This window comes from Mus caroli, unplaced genomic scaffold (assembly GCF_978045245.1).
Source record: "Mus caroli unplaced genomic scaffold, Mus_caroli_1 scaffold_17, whole genome shotgun sequence".
Classification (NCBI taxonomy): domain Eukaryota; kingdom Metazoa; phylum Chordata; class Mammalia; order Rodentia; family Muridae; genus Mus; species Mus caroli.
In genome coordinates this window covers 95,210,168-95,227,246 of record NW_028227272.1, presented here as the reverse complement: position 1 = coordinate 95,227,246, position 17,079 = coordinate 95,210,168, and the positions used below count along the sequence as shown (strand labels likewise).

Below are 17,079 nucleotides of genomic sequence, written 5' to 3'. Positions count from 1 at the left end.
TGAAATTGTGTATGAAAATCACGTGCCAAATCAATAGATGAGGCCATTAAAAAGGTCTTGCATTTTCTGGAAGCTTTATCAACTATATCATTCCCTTCTGCAAGGGGTCCTGGCAATCCAGTATGAGCACGAATATGTTGAATAAAAAAGGGTGAATGCCGATTCAAAATAATTCTTTGCAACTTAATAACTAATTCTCCAATGGTAGATCTCAAATTTATTTTGCCTACTATCTCCAAACACTGCAGCATATTTACAACATACTGACTATCAGAAATCAAATTAAAGGGACCTGAAATTAATTCAAATACTTTAATCACAATTTGCAATTGGATGACTCATGGAGATGCAGGGGGAAACTGAATGGTAACTGGGGATGATCCTGTTATTAAATAGGCTCCTTGTCCTGTTTTAGAACCATCTGTAAAAACAAGAGGAGCATCTGGCAATGGATCTCTAGCAGTAATACGAGGAAAGATTACTGGATGTACTTTAACCAACTGTAATATTGGATCCTTGGGGTAATGAAAACTACACCTCAAAATAGCCCAATTATCCTCCGTGGCTGTTAACACTTCAATTTGCTTAGCATTATATGGTACTATTAGACTTTCAGATGCAACTCCAAAAAAAACTGCATGCTTTGCTGTATACCAATCAGAGCCAACTGAGCTACTGAGGCAGGATAATAAACAAGTGTCTTGGCTGGGGAGATTTTTGGGTGTATCCATAACAGGGGAGCTCCCTGCCATAAAACCCCAGTAGGTTGCGACTCTGTTTGCAGTACACACAAGATAAACTGTTTGGACTCATCTCGGTGGTTCAAGGCAGCACTCTGAATATGCTGTTCTACTAACAACAAAGCCTTCCTGGCAGCATCAGTAAGATATCTGGGAGAATTTAAATCTGTATTGCCTGGTAAGATATCATATAATGGCTGTAATTGTTTATTGGTCAAAGAGAGATAGGGTCGAACCCATTGAATATCTCCCAATAACTTTTGAAAATCATTCAGGGTGCATAATCCATCTGTGCGAAACTGAATCTTTTGAGGGGACACATATTTTGCCGTAATTTTTGTTCCTAAATAATTCACTACAACATCCTTTTGCACCTTTTCTGGGGCCACTACTAAATTCTGTTCCTTCAACTGTGTTACCACAAAGCTATAAGCTTCATCAAGCAAGGCATCCCTGGGAGCGGCAAGAAGTATATCATCCATATAGTGATAACACTTCACATTTGGAAATCGCTCTCGAACTCCTTTCAGAGCTGCATCAACATAGAGTTGACACATAGTGGAACTGTTCGCCATCCCTTGTGGCAGCACTGCCCACTCAAACCTTTTATCAGGTTGAGCATGATTTTGGGAGGGGACAGTAAAGGCAAATCTTACCATATCATTTGGATGCAACGGGATAGAGAAAAACAATCTTTAATATCTAAAAGTATAATGGGCCAATTTCGGGGCAAGGACGAAGGCAATGGCAGTCCCCTCTGTACTGGCCCCATCAAGATCATTTGCTTATTTATTTCTCTCAAATCATGCAAAATCTCCATTTTCCTGATTTTTCTTTATAACAAATATTGGAGTATTCCAGGGAGATGTAGAGGGCCGAATATGTCCCAACTCGAATTGTTCTTGTACCAGCTCTTTCGTGGCTTTTAATTTTTCTGAGGGGAGTGGCCACTGAGGAACCCATATTGGATCCTCAGTCTTCCATGTAATAGGTAATGCTCCCTCGGTGGCCCCTAGGAAAAATTCAGTCCGGCCCGATCATTCTTTTTTGCAAACCAGCACTGGAGAGGTTCTACCTTGCAGAAATTGCCCTAACCCTTTTCCAGGAATATATCCCATGTCCAGCATCATGTCAGGGGCCTTGCTGCCGTAGCCTCCTTTATTAGTCAGAACAAAGCCCATCTGAGTCATCATATCACGGCCCCACAGAGAGACCCGAACAGCCAACACATATGGCTGAAACTGTCCAGGATGCCCTTCCTTGTCCTTCCAATATAGGAAGCAGGAACTCATTTCAGGCATCTGAGTGTACCCGAGTCCTCTTAGTGTTTGTTCTGACTGTTGCTTAGGCCAACCAGAGGGCCAATCTCTGGTACTGATGATACTACGATCAGCACCAGTATCTAGGAGACCAGATATAGCTTTTCCTTCAATCCTGAGCTTCAATAGGTGTCAGGTATCAAGATTTAGAGAGCAAAATATATTGGAGGTCCCAGTAGAGCCAAATCCCTTGTCTCCCTGTTTTGAATCTTTGGCTGGAAATTGAGAGTGACAGCTGGGCAAAAGGAGCAATTGAGCTATTCTATCACCAGGGGGAATGGCAACGATGCCTCTAGGGGAAGATACCATAATCTTAACCTTTCCTGTAAAATCTGAATCAATTACTTCTGGATGGACTATTAATCCTTACATGCTAACAGAGCTCCTTCCCAAAATCAGTCCCACCATATCAGCTGGCAGTGAGCCTTTAAAGTCTGTGTCCACCAGCTGGAGTCCCATGCGGGGTGTTAATACGAGTCGGGTGGTGGAACAGAGGTCTCCTGCACTCCCTGTTCTTGCTCTCTGGGGTGACTCCATTGCATCAGTGGCCTCAAACTGGGCCATCCCTCGGCTACTGCCCCATATATTTGAGGGCCCTGGGGTCGGGGGCCCCCTTTCAAGTTTTTTGACTGGGCACCACCAGGAGCAAGAGGCTGTCCATGAATATCTTTAACTGACCTACACTACTGACCCAATGATTTCCTTTTTTGCATCTAGAACATAACCCGGGCACTTTTGGTCGCTGGTTTCTGGCACCACTCAATCGTAGGCATTGGCGTTTCATGTGGCCTGGTTGTCCACATTTAAAATAGTTATTATTCTGCTGGCCGCCTTTTCCTTGTGACATCTGTATGACAGCGGCAGCCAGACCAGAATTAGAAAGAGGTCCTCCTATTTCTCTACATATTTTCATCCAGACCTCTAATCCTTTATGCTTATATGGATTAATTGCTTGCCTACATTCTTTGGTGCACTGTTCAAAAATCAGCTGCTTCAGTAGAGGCATGGCAGCATCAGGGTCTCCAAAAACACAGCCTCCTGCCTCTACAAGACGAGCCACAAAGTCAGCAAAGGGCTCTGTGGGCCCCTGAACAATCTTGGTCAGGTTCTCACTCACCTCTCCTCTATTCGGAAGAGACGCCCATGCTTTAGTCCCTATATTATTAATTTGCTCAAACACTTGGATGGGATAATTAGTTTGAGCTGCTACAAATCTCCCTTGTCCCAGCAGCATGTCTTGATCCCAGGCTGGCTGGCCGTTGCCAGCGTTGATCGCTGCTTGCTCAGCAGCAAACTCAATGAAAAATGCCTTCCAGTCTAGATATTGGCCTGGTGACAAGCAGGCACGAGCCAGATTCTGCCAATCGCTTGGAGTCATGCAGTAGAGGTGCAGGTTCTCTAACTGTGCTCTTACAAAAGCAGCACTGACAACATAAGTACGAACCCCTTCCGCTAATCTTTGAACAATCTTCCAATCAAGCGGCTTGTGATAATGATCTCCCTGTGCATCCTGAAATACAGGAAAGCACTGGGCTCGCAGTTCCCTCCAGTTTTCTGGATGCTCTGTCAGGGGCACACGGAGGCGGCCACGGAGGCCCTGGCGCCAAAGGTTCTACCTTCATTTTCACTTTCTCTAGCCTGTCGGCTATGCTCACCAGATAGTCCTCAGACATATCCCCATCACTAGAACTTCCTTCTGCCTCTGACTTTTGGGATCGCTCCTCTCTCAGCTGATTCAGTGCCTCATTGCCCTTTTGGAGTTCTGCTTCACATCTTTCCTTATCCTCGATACAATTCCGTACTAGCTTCTACACTGGCAGCACCCCTTTAGTGAGAACTCCCTGTTCTTCTGCAAACTTCAAGTCCTTCCCTAACTTCTCCCAACTGGGCCCTGTAAGATGTCCTGATACAGGGAACCAAGGGGCGACCTGATCCACTGCTTTTAAAAAGTTCTCCAGGGTCTCCTTTTTCAGCCCGATTCCTTTCACTTTCAGCAAGTCACTAAGGGCTTGGCACACTGTTTGACCTGAGGTTGAATTTCCCATGGTGCTTGGTGCAACTTGTCCCAAAACTGGGAGCCTTATTGTCTCAATCCGAGAACTTAACTTGTCCCAAAACCGGGAACCTTATCGTCTCAATCCGAGAACTTAACTTGTCTCACTTACCTGGGAACTTACCAGCTAGCTGCCCTGACTGTGATGGGTTCTGAACGTCCCCGTACAGGCCACCATTTGTCGCTTCTGTCTCTGACCAGCAGAAAAGAGCAACGACACTATGTTCTTCTCAAAGCAGTTTATTCAGGAACCTTTCAACATGCAAGCAGGAATCTCTCTCTGCAGGAATCTCTCTCTCCCGCAACCAATCACAATCCCTTATATAACCCCTCAACCATGCCCCATCAGCCCAGTCCATGTAACAGCAGTCCATTGGCCAGAATCATCACTTGTCATATGGTTTGATCTTGCATCAGGGTGCACCTGCGCAGTTCTCACGATGGACGTGGCTTATTTTCAGGTGTATGAGGAAGTCAGGTGCAAGTCATAAGACTTGGCTACAGTCTTGGCACCATCTTGGGACTGCTGCCACACCCCCTCCTCACAGTGGGACATGCCTTTAATACCAGCACTTGAAAGGCAGAGGCAGGCAGATTTCTGAGTTTGAGGCCAACCTGGTCTACAGAGTGAGTTCCAGGATAGCCAGGGCTACACAGAGAAATCCTGCCTTGAAAAAAACCAACATCAAAAAACTTCCTAACACTAATTGAACTCTATGTGCCAGGATTTTTATTCTATGCTTTATAGGGATTATCTCATTGTAGAAATATTCCCTTAGAAAACAGCTTTAACTAAAAATATTTTGGTACTTAACCTTTAGTTGGCTGAAACTTGTACATATATGGAAAACACATTTACTAAGGAGGCTTTGATTAAATGAGGCTTTTATGTTCTCCTTTTGGACTGTGTGTGTGCATAAAGATATTAAGTCTGGTAAGTGTTTTCAGTGTGTAGTTTTGTACTGTGCTCTGTCCTTCAGCAGTACTAGTAATCCCTTACCCATGGGAAATGCATGATGATACTCCTTGTCGTATGCATGCTGGTTTTCTGTGCATGAATGTTTATAATAAACTTTATCCTATAAATTAAACACAATAACAGGTTAACAACAATGTTTAACTGTATGCTACAGTAAAAGTAATGCAAACCGGATGTTTCTGGGCTCCAGTCCTCCCTTAAAGTTCCAAGTACCAAAGTTCCAAACTAGTAATGGAGTTCAGTTACTTCAGTCTTTCCCTGGTGACAAAAACCACGTCCTGAATCAACCTCAGTGCTGAGAAAGAGAACCTCACCTTCCAGAGTAGAACATTTGAAGTTAGGGTCTCACTCTAGTTACTTACTTCACTGTCACAGAGAACAGTAGAACTTGATGAAATAAACAGCTCATGCACATGCTTAACATGGTCCCAGTGTGTACGTTGAAATTAAATTTTGAGACTGTTGTGCCTGCTGCTTGGTGCTTGTCAGACAAGGAGTTTTATTTGTTTGTCTGTCCTCCTGCCTTTTAAGAATGCTTTACACTCCCTGGTCAGTGGTGAAGCACAACTTTAATCCCAGCACTTGGGAGGCAGAGGTAGGCGGATTTCTGAGTTTGAAGTCACCCTGGTCTCCTTTGAGTTTCAGAACAGCCAGGGCAACACAGAAAAACCCAGTCTCGGAAAAAACCAAATCAAACAAACAAACAAAAAGACCAAAACAAAAAAGCTTTACACCAATGCTGAACTTTTGTTGCAGAACAGATTTGGTCTTTCTGACAGTTTCTGTCTCTATTGTTGGTTCATTTAGTTATATTTCCCTATGTAATAGGTTTATATGGCTTTATTTGATTATTTCCCCCAATCTTTATTATCAACTGCTTCTCCTCTTTCTTAGAAGCAACTGAATTCATATAATCATGTGTTTCTAGCTGTTTGACACACTGAATAGAACTGTGTTCTACTGTTTGTGATCGTAAGCCAATCTAAGATATACTATTAAAAGTAATGTATGGCCTTTCCCCTTGAGAGGTGATTCATGACAATAAAAATCCTGTAAACATGCTAACATCTAAAAAATAGTTAAGTTTAATTTATGCAAATGTAGCAAAAATCCTCCAGGACACTTTTCTTCCATTTATATGTACAATTAAGATAGTCATAAGTTAAGGGTAATTTCCTCTGTTTTAAAACAATGTATTTCATCTGTGGGTCCATGTCTACTGTGCTGCAATAGAACATCTAGTCAACAGGACCCCAGGCTTGCACACTTCTGCACTTCCCTAGTCCCAGCCAACTGACTTTCTCAAGCTTAAGTGAAAAAAGTAGTGCATAGCAAACATAAGAAATGTGCCTTTAAGATAAATGAGGAGACTTCATATATAATCACAGTATAGAAAAGGAATGATGAAAACCTCTATAGGATTTACAGTTGAGTGAAAGGAGCTAATATGCTTTCTATGTAAATAACATCACAAGCCAAATATAATGACCTGAAAATTGCATCTTAGACATGTACCAAAGCTTCGTACACTAAAAGGGCTATAGTTCCCATGATTCAAAGATAGAAATCATCTGACTTTAAGAACAATATATGATTGTAATGGAAAGTTTTACATCGCTAGCTGAGTGGTTCCTCTGGCTTTTCTCTCTGTGATGTTCTTATTTAAATATTTCAGAATTCTGTATAAGCTTGCATTTTTAAGTATAAATTGTGTTTATAATTTTTTTATTTTTAATATTATTTATTTATTTTATTTATATGAGTACACTGAAGCTCTCTTCAGACACACACCAGAAGAGGGAATCAGGTCCCATTACAGATGGTTTGAACCACCATGTGGTTGCTCAAATTTAACTCAGGACTTCTGGAAGAGCAGTCAGTGCTCTTTAACTGCTGAGCCATCTCTCCAGTCCCGTATTTACAAATTTTTATCTTCTTGAATTCATGGGCTTTTTCCCAAGACCATGTAATCCTTACCTATCTATGAGGTTGTGTCTCTTGAGGGTTCTGGGTACCTAAATTTCATATTACAAACTAAAATATCCTTCACCATTTGCTGAAATCTTGCTGACCATTGTCTTTTCTGCTCCTTTTTACATGCTAATAAATAGGAGGTGGTGAGCTGCATTGAGCCACTGACAGGGAAGGACTCCAACCCTCTTTCAAAGCACTGACCTGCACTAAGTTCTGTCTTTAATGTGTGTCTCTTTCTGGAGAACACAGATTCATTTAATGACATAGTATTTATACAATAGCATTTTACTTATTTTATTGTACTGTGGAAAACCAGTAAAGGTCACTATCTCATGTGAACATTAGATCACATTATAATGTAACTCAGTGCAGATAGCCTACATGTATGCAGGATACTGCCGTGGGGTATAATCTGAAGTACAATTTAGACTTTGTAGTGCCTGCCAGTTGGTATCCCTTAAAAAAGATCGTGTTTGTTTCTCTTCCTTTTAAACCTTTAAAAGTGATTTGTTCCTACCCTGAGCTTTTTCTTAAGCTGTTTTCTTTCCATTTCTGTCTCCATGGTCATCTAACTTATAGCTGTCTATGTGGTCGTGTTCAATGGCCTTTTCCCTCAATCATTGTCCCAAAGCTTACTGTTGTTCATTTCTTCTTTTAGAAGAAGCAGAATCATGCTTATAATTTATGATTTATTAATGTCACTATACATATTACCATATAACTATAAACTGCCCAATGCATAATGTGAAGTATAATTAAGCAATTTTTTTTCTGTTTGATGGTGTTTAATGATTTAGGTTCTCAATAACTTAGGCTTGCCTACTAGCTATTTACTGACAAACAGAAAAAAAGAGCTTAAATGTACTGTTAGGGCTCAAAATTTTAGGTAGAATAAGGTAATTTCTTTTACACGAGGCATCCTTTATAATAGTAAAAGTCATATAATTCTCTTTTTTGTGAAATTTAAAAAATACATGATGGTTGTTATCAGCACTGCAACCAATACTAAGTTAATTATGTTGGTTCACATTCTTCTACTCTAGACAAAACTAAAATCTCTTCATTTCTTATCTATAACTAATGAGAGTGTGAGTAGCAGAGTATATATTAAGACACTTAATTGATAAACATTAAGTAGTTGCTCCTTCTTCTTTATCCATACCATTTAATATGTAAGAACAGAGTCCTTTTACAAATAAGCATTCCAAACCTGAAACATTCCACCTTCTCATCTTCAGAAAATATATAAAGAATAAAATTAAAGAAAAATATGGCAAAAGTTCCTACACTCAGAGCAACCTGCTGCCAAGACATAGAAGGAAGCACAGCATGAACACAGTGGATCACAGAACATGCTCTCTTAAGTAAATCACTTAAGATTTCAAAGTGAAAATTTGTATAGTTAGAAAACATGAAAATGATGTTTGTCCCAAGGAAAAACGACTACCTCATATCTCTAAGGAAAAAAAAAAAGATTAAAGGTTGTTCCATTTTAAAAAACAGTATATTTTTGTTGAGAGCAAAGATGTGTTAGCACATGTGTGGAGTGCTGTATAGTGTAAAGATAAGGGGATCTTATCTGGACAGCTTTGTCCATGTCCTGGACCTCCTACACAACCTCAATCCCCACTGTGTCAGGAGCCATAATGGGACAAGCTAATAACTAGCAGGTGATCATCCTGAAGTGGCCTGCCTCGGATTATTATATAGTCTTCAACAGGTGAGCCCTCATTGAGTAAGGCTGTGAGGGACTCATTTTAGGAAAGATTCCTGCTATATATGCTTTTCCTGTTGTTATTGAACATATATAACTACCACTAAGTATGAGCACATCCCTTTGGAGCAGATCTCTGCAGATCCACAAAGATGGATAGATCTTGTAGTGATGCTATATAGACTAATGGATGACATAATACTTAATGAGGATCCTATAAGAATTTCTAAAATTGTATCTGTGATTATTAAGCTCTTTATAATGGGACTGCTATTAGGTCCTTTTCTGATAATCAAAGCTGCAATGAGAACTCTCCCAGTCTCTCGTGTCACCAGTTAATAACTCTTAGCTAGTAACCAGACTTTCTTCTACTCAGAGTACATTCCAAGAGGTTGTAAAACAATTAACCAAAGGTCATAAAAGGGAACTAACAATTTATTATTGGTGCTAGGACAGAAGATAAAATATTGACTGGGTTTATCTATACAAAACTTCACTTATAACTTAGTTATGGTTTTAAGCCTTCTGTAAACCTGTGGAGCTCAGACAAGTGATGGATGTTTAGCTTGATAATCACTCCTTATGGATATTCATGTAAACATTCTCTGTTGTAACATTCTATTTCAATTTATGATTTGATTTTTCTGTGTGAACTTTTGATGAAATTTTTAACATGTGGTCATGTATTATGAATGATGATTAAGGGCTGAGGACAAAGAGAAGAGAGAAAAGTGGGGGCCGGGGGTGAGAGGAATGGAGGTGAGAGAACTGAGCTGAGGAGAAGTTTTTTGAAGGAGAATGCAGACTGGAGTAGCTTAGAAATTATAGGTAACATAAACTACTAAGAGAGCAATGTGTAGAATACAGAGGGAAAGAGGAAAAAAGTAGATGATGCCGAGAGCAAAAGGAGCAAGCAGGCTTCTCCTTACCATGGGACAGAACAGATCCCATGGTAAGGACAAGGCAGGTTTAGTCTTATTAAAAGAAACAAAGGTTTTTTTCTTACAAACATGGGTTTAATTCATTTAGCATTAAGAAGGTAGAAGCCTTTTCTTTCTCTATGTAAAATAGATTGGAGTGCATTTATTTTTCATCTAGAATGTGTGAGTTCTTTCTGCAACCCTGCTGGGTCTTATGCTCCATATGCATATGTAAATATGGATGTGTGTGTAAGTATGTAATTGTGAGAATGTCTGCATGTGTGTGTGTGTAAGTATGTAATTGTGAGAATGCATGAAAGCTGGGCCCAACTGGGTTTGAATTTAAATGAATAAATGAGCATGAATGAAGCTGAATATGAATTTATGTGAGATTATGCATATTTGCTTATGTAAACGTTTTTCTTTCTGCGAGTGTTATTCTCTTCTCCTGGCTCAGTAGAAGTTTATGGCTCCAAACATCCTCCTATCCTGAAAGCAAGTGGCATCTGGAGAACAGGGGAAAGGGTCTAGCAATTAATTCTTTACTTAATCTCCTGCTGTTTTAGGATGAGGTGCGGAGTGCCAGAAACTGCAGTTTGTGACCTCAGAGGATCACAGAAGGCAGGCCAGGTACAACAGCATAGTAACTTAGACTTACATAAGTAAACTTTTTATTATACAGCAACCCTAAATTTTTGGTAAGACAAAGCCTTACCCTCCGCCTATGCTCTTACCCCTCCGTTGCCTCAAGAAGAACCAAGAAGAAAGAATAAACACCTCACGCTGGGGCTGCTCCACGGCACAAATGCATCCTACTCAACTGATTGTTAAAGATGTAAGCAAAAATAAATTACACTATGAACATAACAAACCAGAAATTAATAAGCCTATTTATTTCTATAAACTATTGTTACCCCAAATCTCTCTTTAATAGTTAATATCCTGGGCACCCTTCCGCTTGTGGGACAGATTGCTAACTCCCCTGCAAGTTGAGGGGCTATGTAAGCTACTTACCTTAATTCCAGGAGGGAGAAGGCAAACAGCCTATTGAGTGAGGGAAGCTGGGGTTGAAGTCAGGACCTGGTGAGCACAGGGTCACTGCCCATATAGGGGAGGAGCGAGTGGCTGAGTAGTTGCAGATCTCCGCTTGCCTTCCTGATGGGGCCTCCCTGGGGCTGTGCGGGGAGACAGAAGAGTAGGCTATTGGAGGACCCGCACCAGTACTATGGAAATGCAAATCCCTGTAGATCTGGAAAAGGTCAGGCATTGGACTTGAAGCTTGGGCTGAGAACCTCTACACAGTGTACCTTTAAGGGAGGTGCTGGAGTCACTCAAGACTTATTGGCCAATCAGAGTCTTAGGCTGACTTGCCAGTCAGAAGGGAAGGCGGGTTTTTCCGGATGCCTTGGCGCGAATTTCACTTAGTTGCTGAGCAGACTTGAATGGGCCTGTGTGCTGTGCTCCTCGTCCTGCTGCTGGATGCTGTGGATTGTGCTCAGGCAAGCTCCGAAGTTGCGACATCGTGAGCACAGGGTCACTGCCCACATAGGGGAGGAGCAAGCGGCTGAGCAGTGGCAGGTCTCCGCCAGCCTTCCTGGTGGGGTCTCCCTGGCGCTGTGCGGGGGCACAGATTGGTAGGCTATTGGAGGATAGGTACAAGTACTACAGAAATGCAAATCCCTGTAAATCTGGAAGAGGTAGGGCCCTGGCCTTGAAGCTTGGACTGAGAACCTACACTGTGTACCTTCAGCTAATTCTAACTCTAAGGGAGGTGCTCCAGACTTACTGGCCAGTCAGAGCCTTTAGGCTGACCTGCCAGTCAGAAGAGAAGGCGGGTTTTCCGGTTGCCTTGGTGCGAGGGGTTTCACTTAGTAGCTGAGCCAGCTTGAATGGGCCTGTGTGCTGTGCTCCTTGTCCTGCCGCTGGATGCTGTGGATTGTGCTCCGGCAAGCTCCGAAGTTGCGCCATGGTGAGCACAGGGTCACTGCCAACAATGGGGAGAAGCAGGGGTCTGAGCAGCGCGAGCTGGTGTGGTGGGGCTTTCACAGGACTGAATGGGAATCGGCGGCCTTGTGTGAGGTCCCCTGAGGTCCTAGCCACTCGCGGGACCCAGTTGTAGCCTCTGAATAACTTCACTGTGGGGGCTGCATCTGTGCAGAGCATTTGGCCTGTGTGTAGAACGATCTTTGGCATGATCCCAAACTCAGAGAGTCCTAGTTTCTACAAGTTCTGTTCTTACCATTTGCCATTAAGGTGGAGTTAATTTTGTGGAGGTTGTAAAAGACATCTCATGTGCTGGGTAGCAATCCAATATCAACCTGTGATGTAAAAGTGCAGAATTGATGATGTAAAGGATTTACTAAAGCTTAGGAGATAGTAAGGCACTCCAAGTAGAATTTATCTGAGGGTGGACTCCATGTGAAACATCTCACAGATAGGTAATGTGCTAACCAGGGCAGTTAGAGTTTAGGTTGCTAGGATACACATGCTTGTTCATAAGGATTGCCCAGAAATATGGCTCCAAACCATAATAAAGAAAACAAACTTGATTTACAACCAGCCACTAGGCCCATCTCCATATCAAAGAGCAGGCCTCTAACCACCTGCTCAATGGGGCATTACAGGATCACCATCTACAGTAAGGCCTAGTGTGCCATAAAGGTTCAGTTTTCTGCTTGAAAAAAGCATAGTTATCCCACATGGGCAAGATGACACTTAGTGACAACCATGTGAAAAGGGTAAAAAGAAAAGAAAAGAAAACACTGTTGCATTATTGAGTGCTGGCCTGATCAAGCTGAAATTTCCCTGAGGTTCCCTGTCTGGAGCATGATATAGCTCCTTCTGAAACCCAGGAACATGCTTGGTAGAGCCAGTCACAGCCTGGGGCCTACTCAACTGGCTCCTTGGCAGCTTACCCTGAGGCCCTGTGTATAGAGATAAAACCAGGAATGTGCTTGGGAGAGGGCTAGGGCCTTTGGGAGGGGTTGAATCAGATTCTGAGAATAAGACTCTTCCCACCCTATGGAGCTGTGGTTATCATTCCCAAGGCCATGAGAGATTTGGTCAGAAATGTTTTTGAGAAACACCGAGTTGCCCATGTGCAGCACTGTTTAGTTAGACTTCTCCTGAGTGTGTCCCATTGTATGATGCTTCTGCTGACGTCATAGTTTCTTCATCTTTCTCCTGACTTCATAGATGTCTCCCATCTCCTTCCTTTCCCTCATGTCAATCGTGTACAAGATGGTATTCTTTAGAAGCTTACTTAGCATGAGCCATAGCTTGTGTAAGACCTCCCCACCCCAGCTTTTTTACTTTCTACCTTTTCCTTTTCCAGTGTTTTTCATCATCTGGAGCCTTCCACTCAGCACACTGTCACAAACCTGCTGTGTTAGGGCACTGTGTATTTAAGAAATGATCCTGGAAATATGCTTGCTGTGTAAATTTCCCATGTGTCTTAGTGGCTAGACTTGCAGTCTCCAGTCTGTATTTAAGTTGTTCAAAACTTAACCTCAACCTGAACCTAAAAGAGACTAAAGGGTGGCAGCATATGTGGAATGAAAAATCCATTCTAGTCTGGCTCCTCTTTTAGCCTTAATCAGTGTAGCTGGTCTTTGCTACTTCATGGTTACTTCTTTTCCCCTACCCTTAACCTCTTCCCCAACAGCACCCAAGCTCCACCTCCCCCCCCCCCCCCGTCTCCCCCACAACCCCCTTCTTCACTCCCTAACACCAGATAGGAGAGTAACAAGGATGGAGGAGAAAGAGATTTTTGAATCTACTTTCTTTCCTTGTACTGGACCCCCCAACATGAGTCAAACAGTCTCTGATACTGAAGGCAAGGATTAAATATAGAAAAGGCAGAAAGAAGATGCAAAGCCAATAGTTAGATTTGGGAGGACTGCTGGTTAATACTGCTGCAGCAGCAGTCAGCAGCAACCAGAGCCTTGAGTTTATTTTTAGTAGTGTTTTTATACCCAACAGTATCATTCAAAGCAAAGCCACAAGCTTACAGAAACAATTTCCTGAAATATACACAGAATATCTGTTCTTATCCAAAGGTACCTCCCTTGAACCTCAGGAGTACCCCCTCTTATCATCAGGCTGGGAAATCTGCCAACAGACCCTGACCCTCCTTGACTGCCTGGGCACATAGAAGAATAGGGTCAGTTTTAAAGCATAAACATCGTCATCAAGGAAGGAAAAAAGGTGTAAAGGAAGTTCCCTTGCTCACTGTATTCAGGGTCTTATCAAGATGATTGAGATATGACAAATTGTGAGGAACACATTCCTCAGCTGTTTTGTTTTGTTTTTTTTTTTTTTTTTTTGAGCTTACTTCCTTGTCCTGGCCCAGTGTCAAATATTCTGGCCATTTTCCTAGAAGCGGTATCAAGAGCTCTCCACACCTGTGAGAGTAGAAGATTCTACTAAAGTACAAATTTACCATACTAGGGCTCTGTCTGCCCATAGGGTGGGGTGGAAGGGCAGAGCTGGGAAGGCCTGTGCTGTCTGAGTGATTTAATCTCTAATCCTCCAGTAGGAGAGCCTCTACTGTCCTCTGGGCAGCCTAGCAATCAGGAGGAGCAGCATTGGGAGGTAGCTTGGAAGTTCTTTCCATATTCTCCTCTGATGCAGTTCATCAGAGAGCTGTGAGGGAGACCCCAAGCCAGCCATTGTGATTGTGGCAGCCACCAGGGTGAACGGGTTGGCTAAGCAATCGCAGTCCAGTCTGATTGGACAATGATTGGCTGGGAACCAGACTGTCTTTCTTTTGGTACATGTGGTGACCTGGGCAAAGAGCTTTGGTCTCTGAGCCTGCCTGAGTGTGGATTCCCTGGAGGGGGGAGTAGGCTCTGCAGCTCTGGCCATAGGAAGCTGTGTTACTTATAATATCACTGCTCGGTGTGCACATACAAGCATTGCTTTTGATGTGCAGAAGACAGATTTCAAAACTGAAAATCTGGTTTCTAGAAGTTCTGAACATTGCATTGCAAATTCAGTTTTGTGTGATAAATTTTACAAATAGTTTATAAACTGGTAGAGATGAGGTTATGGGGATCATCCTTCAGCAAGATCTGATTAAAATCCTTTTACCTTTCCACTATCACCAGTCACAATGCATGAAGTGATTCAGGGAAATTCAGTTCCAGGGTCCAAAAGGAGTTTCTGAGATGCAAAGGTTTCTTAAGTGTGCATGGTGGTATGCAGGTGGGTAGGGCAGATTCTATATCATATGCTATAATCCAGGTGGCAGGAAGCAGACATTAAAATTATTCTTCAACCTTGGTTTGTGTGTGGGCTCAATAGGGTTGGGTTTGTTCGAGAACACAACGGGGCATTAGGTTCAGCAGAGCTCTAGCCCATCTTTCTGATGACGTCCATAAAGAGAGAGCTCTGGGGCCTCTGTTTGGAAGTGGGACCAGTAGTAGCTGGAGGGATCAGAAATGTACCAGTTAGGTGTGACTTTGAATTATTTTTGTGGGAGTTGTGAAGTCTGTTTTTATTCCATTTGTATACATATGCAGTCATGGGTAATATTGGTCATGTTCACATTTTTCCTGGCTGAGTTTCCTTAGGTCTTTTGATTGAAACTTGACTATAATTTGGGGCTTATATTTGGGGCTTTTTTCTCTACATCTCATTATTTTTTCACGAATGTTATAAAGCTTTTGATTATTGTAGCTCTGTGATAAGTACGGATAGAATTTAATTTCTTCATCATCTTAATGACAATTCTGAGGTGTTTTGTTTTGTTTTGTTTTTGTCATGGCAGATAGCTTTGGAATCAGCTTTCCTGTTAGGAGTCTTCTTTAGATTGTTTTGAATTTATGCTGCAAATTAAACCTACCCAACATCCCTTTTATTTTTGAAAACCTCCCTATAATAGTGTTTTTTACAACTATAAGTATGTGAAACTAAAAATGATATGAAATAATGTACAAAGCTATAGAAAGAGGACTTTAGCATAGACTTTAGGGACACAGAATATATTGTTAGGGTTACATAAATGATACCTCACTAAGTATAACTTAATTGAGAAAACAAAAAGAGTGAAAATAAGACATTGTCCAGAATTGAATAATGAATATGAATATGATACAGGGTTATGTATTAGGAATAAACTCTGAAAGCAGTAGGTTGGGATTTTTCATAGATGTCAACTAAAATTAGTTAAGACCATGTTGTGTTATAGTTGATATAAAATTTTACATAGTTAATGTATGTATTCTGATACATTTGCACATAATACCTACTCCCAAGCAACCCAATTCTACTGAGTTCTCATAAAAATGACAGAGTTGCCATGGATCCCAGCAGTCTTCTCAGTATAGTTTCCATGTGCTTGAAATTAGTTTAAAGAAGAACTAGAATTCTCATGTTCATTGCAGTTGTATTATGGTAGGCTAAATACAAGAATTACCTCAGTGCTCATTTGTTGAGGATAAGCTGGGTGCCTGAAGGTGACATTGTGCTAAAGGAATGAAGACAATAGCAAAGGTTAAAGGATTAAGTCCTTGTAAAGACTCTCACTGTCAGTGCTGTATTGGTCACAAAAACCGGCATGTGATTACAACTTAAGCATTGTTGACCCATTTCTTTTTCCCATATAATTTTAATCTTTTGTGCACTCTTATTGTCAGGTGGATATGAGAACTTGAACCATCTTGTCTATCTGCAGGTAGCAGTGGAAAATAAAGGGTGACCATTCAGCTCAGTCAGTCAACAGGATCTCAAGGGAGGGAGGGAGGATTGAAAAGAAGAAGACAGTTAGACATCACTATAACATGACTCCAGCCTGTGCTGAGGCTGGAGCAGGTCTATTTTCCTCAAGTCTGCTTTTATACCATTTTAAGTACATGCTAATAATAAGGTCAGTTCTAGGTCAAGGAATACACAAGCTAATAAACAAAGTCCAGGAATCATACTTTTAAGGGGATTATCAGAATGACCAAGATAAAAGGAATGCCACACATTCCTTGGCTGAGATTACCTGGAGCTTTGTATTAGTCCAAATGTAACTATTCTATTCTGAGCCTACTTCCATGTCCTTGTTCAACGTCATATTCCTGCCAGCTCCCTACAGAATGGCAGAAAGCACAGAATCTAGCTTACGCAATCTCCTTCAAAGGATTTTACTAATGTTTAGTTAGCACATTATATGGAGAAGAGAAATGAACTATCAAGCTTTCTGTAGCAAGAGTTGTTATAGATGGGAAGCAAATGTGGTATTATAGTACAATGTAAAAATGCAGAAAGTGGCTTTATTTGGATGGTATGAAAACTTTCTGCCTATGAGTCATACTGCATGAAAAGTAAAAATGAATTTAAGAAACAGACTGTTTTGTTTTTATTTAAATACTGATGATAAATTACAATTGGACA

The 17,079-nt window shown here is 41.5% G+C and overlaps 1 protein-coding gene across 1 annotated transcript; it reads right to left on the bottom strand.

The window, feature by feature from the left end:
* Positions 1 to 2,675: 2,675 nt before the first annotated feature.
* On the bottom strand, positions 2,676 to 3,732 carry LOC147000693 (igE-binding protein-like). Its single transcript, XM_085832234.1, has 2 exons — positions 3,676 to 3,732; positions 2,676 to 3,569 (listed from the first exon to the last, which is right to left on the bottom strand). Exons 1-2 carry the CDS (start codon positions 3,730 to 3,732, stop codon positions 2,676 to 2,678), a joined length of 951 nt encoding a protein of 316 aa, XP_085688360.1.
* Between the last annotated feature and the right edge of the window lie 13,347 nt (positions 3,733 to 17,079).

What these genes read in the sequence shown, in the direction of transcription:
- LOC147000693 (XM_085832234.1), bottom strand. Translation starts at nt 3,732, where the DNA reads ATGTCTGAGGACTATCTGGTGAGCATAGCCGACAGGCTAGAGAAAGTG. An exon ending in TAGAGAAAGTGAAAATGAAG is followed by an intron (nt 3,570 to 3,675) that starts GTAGAACCTTTG and finishes CCTGTATTTCAG; the next exon opens with GATGCACAGGGAGATCATTA.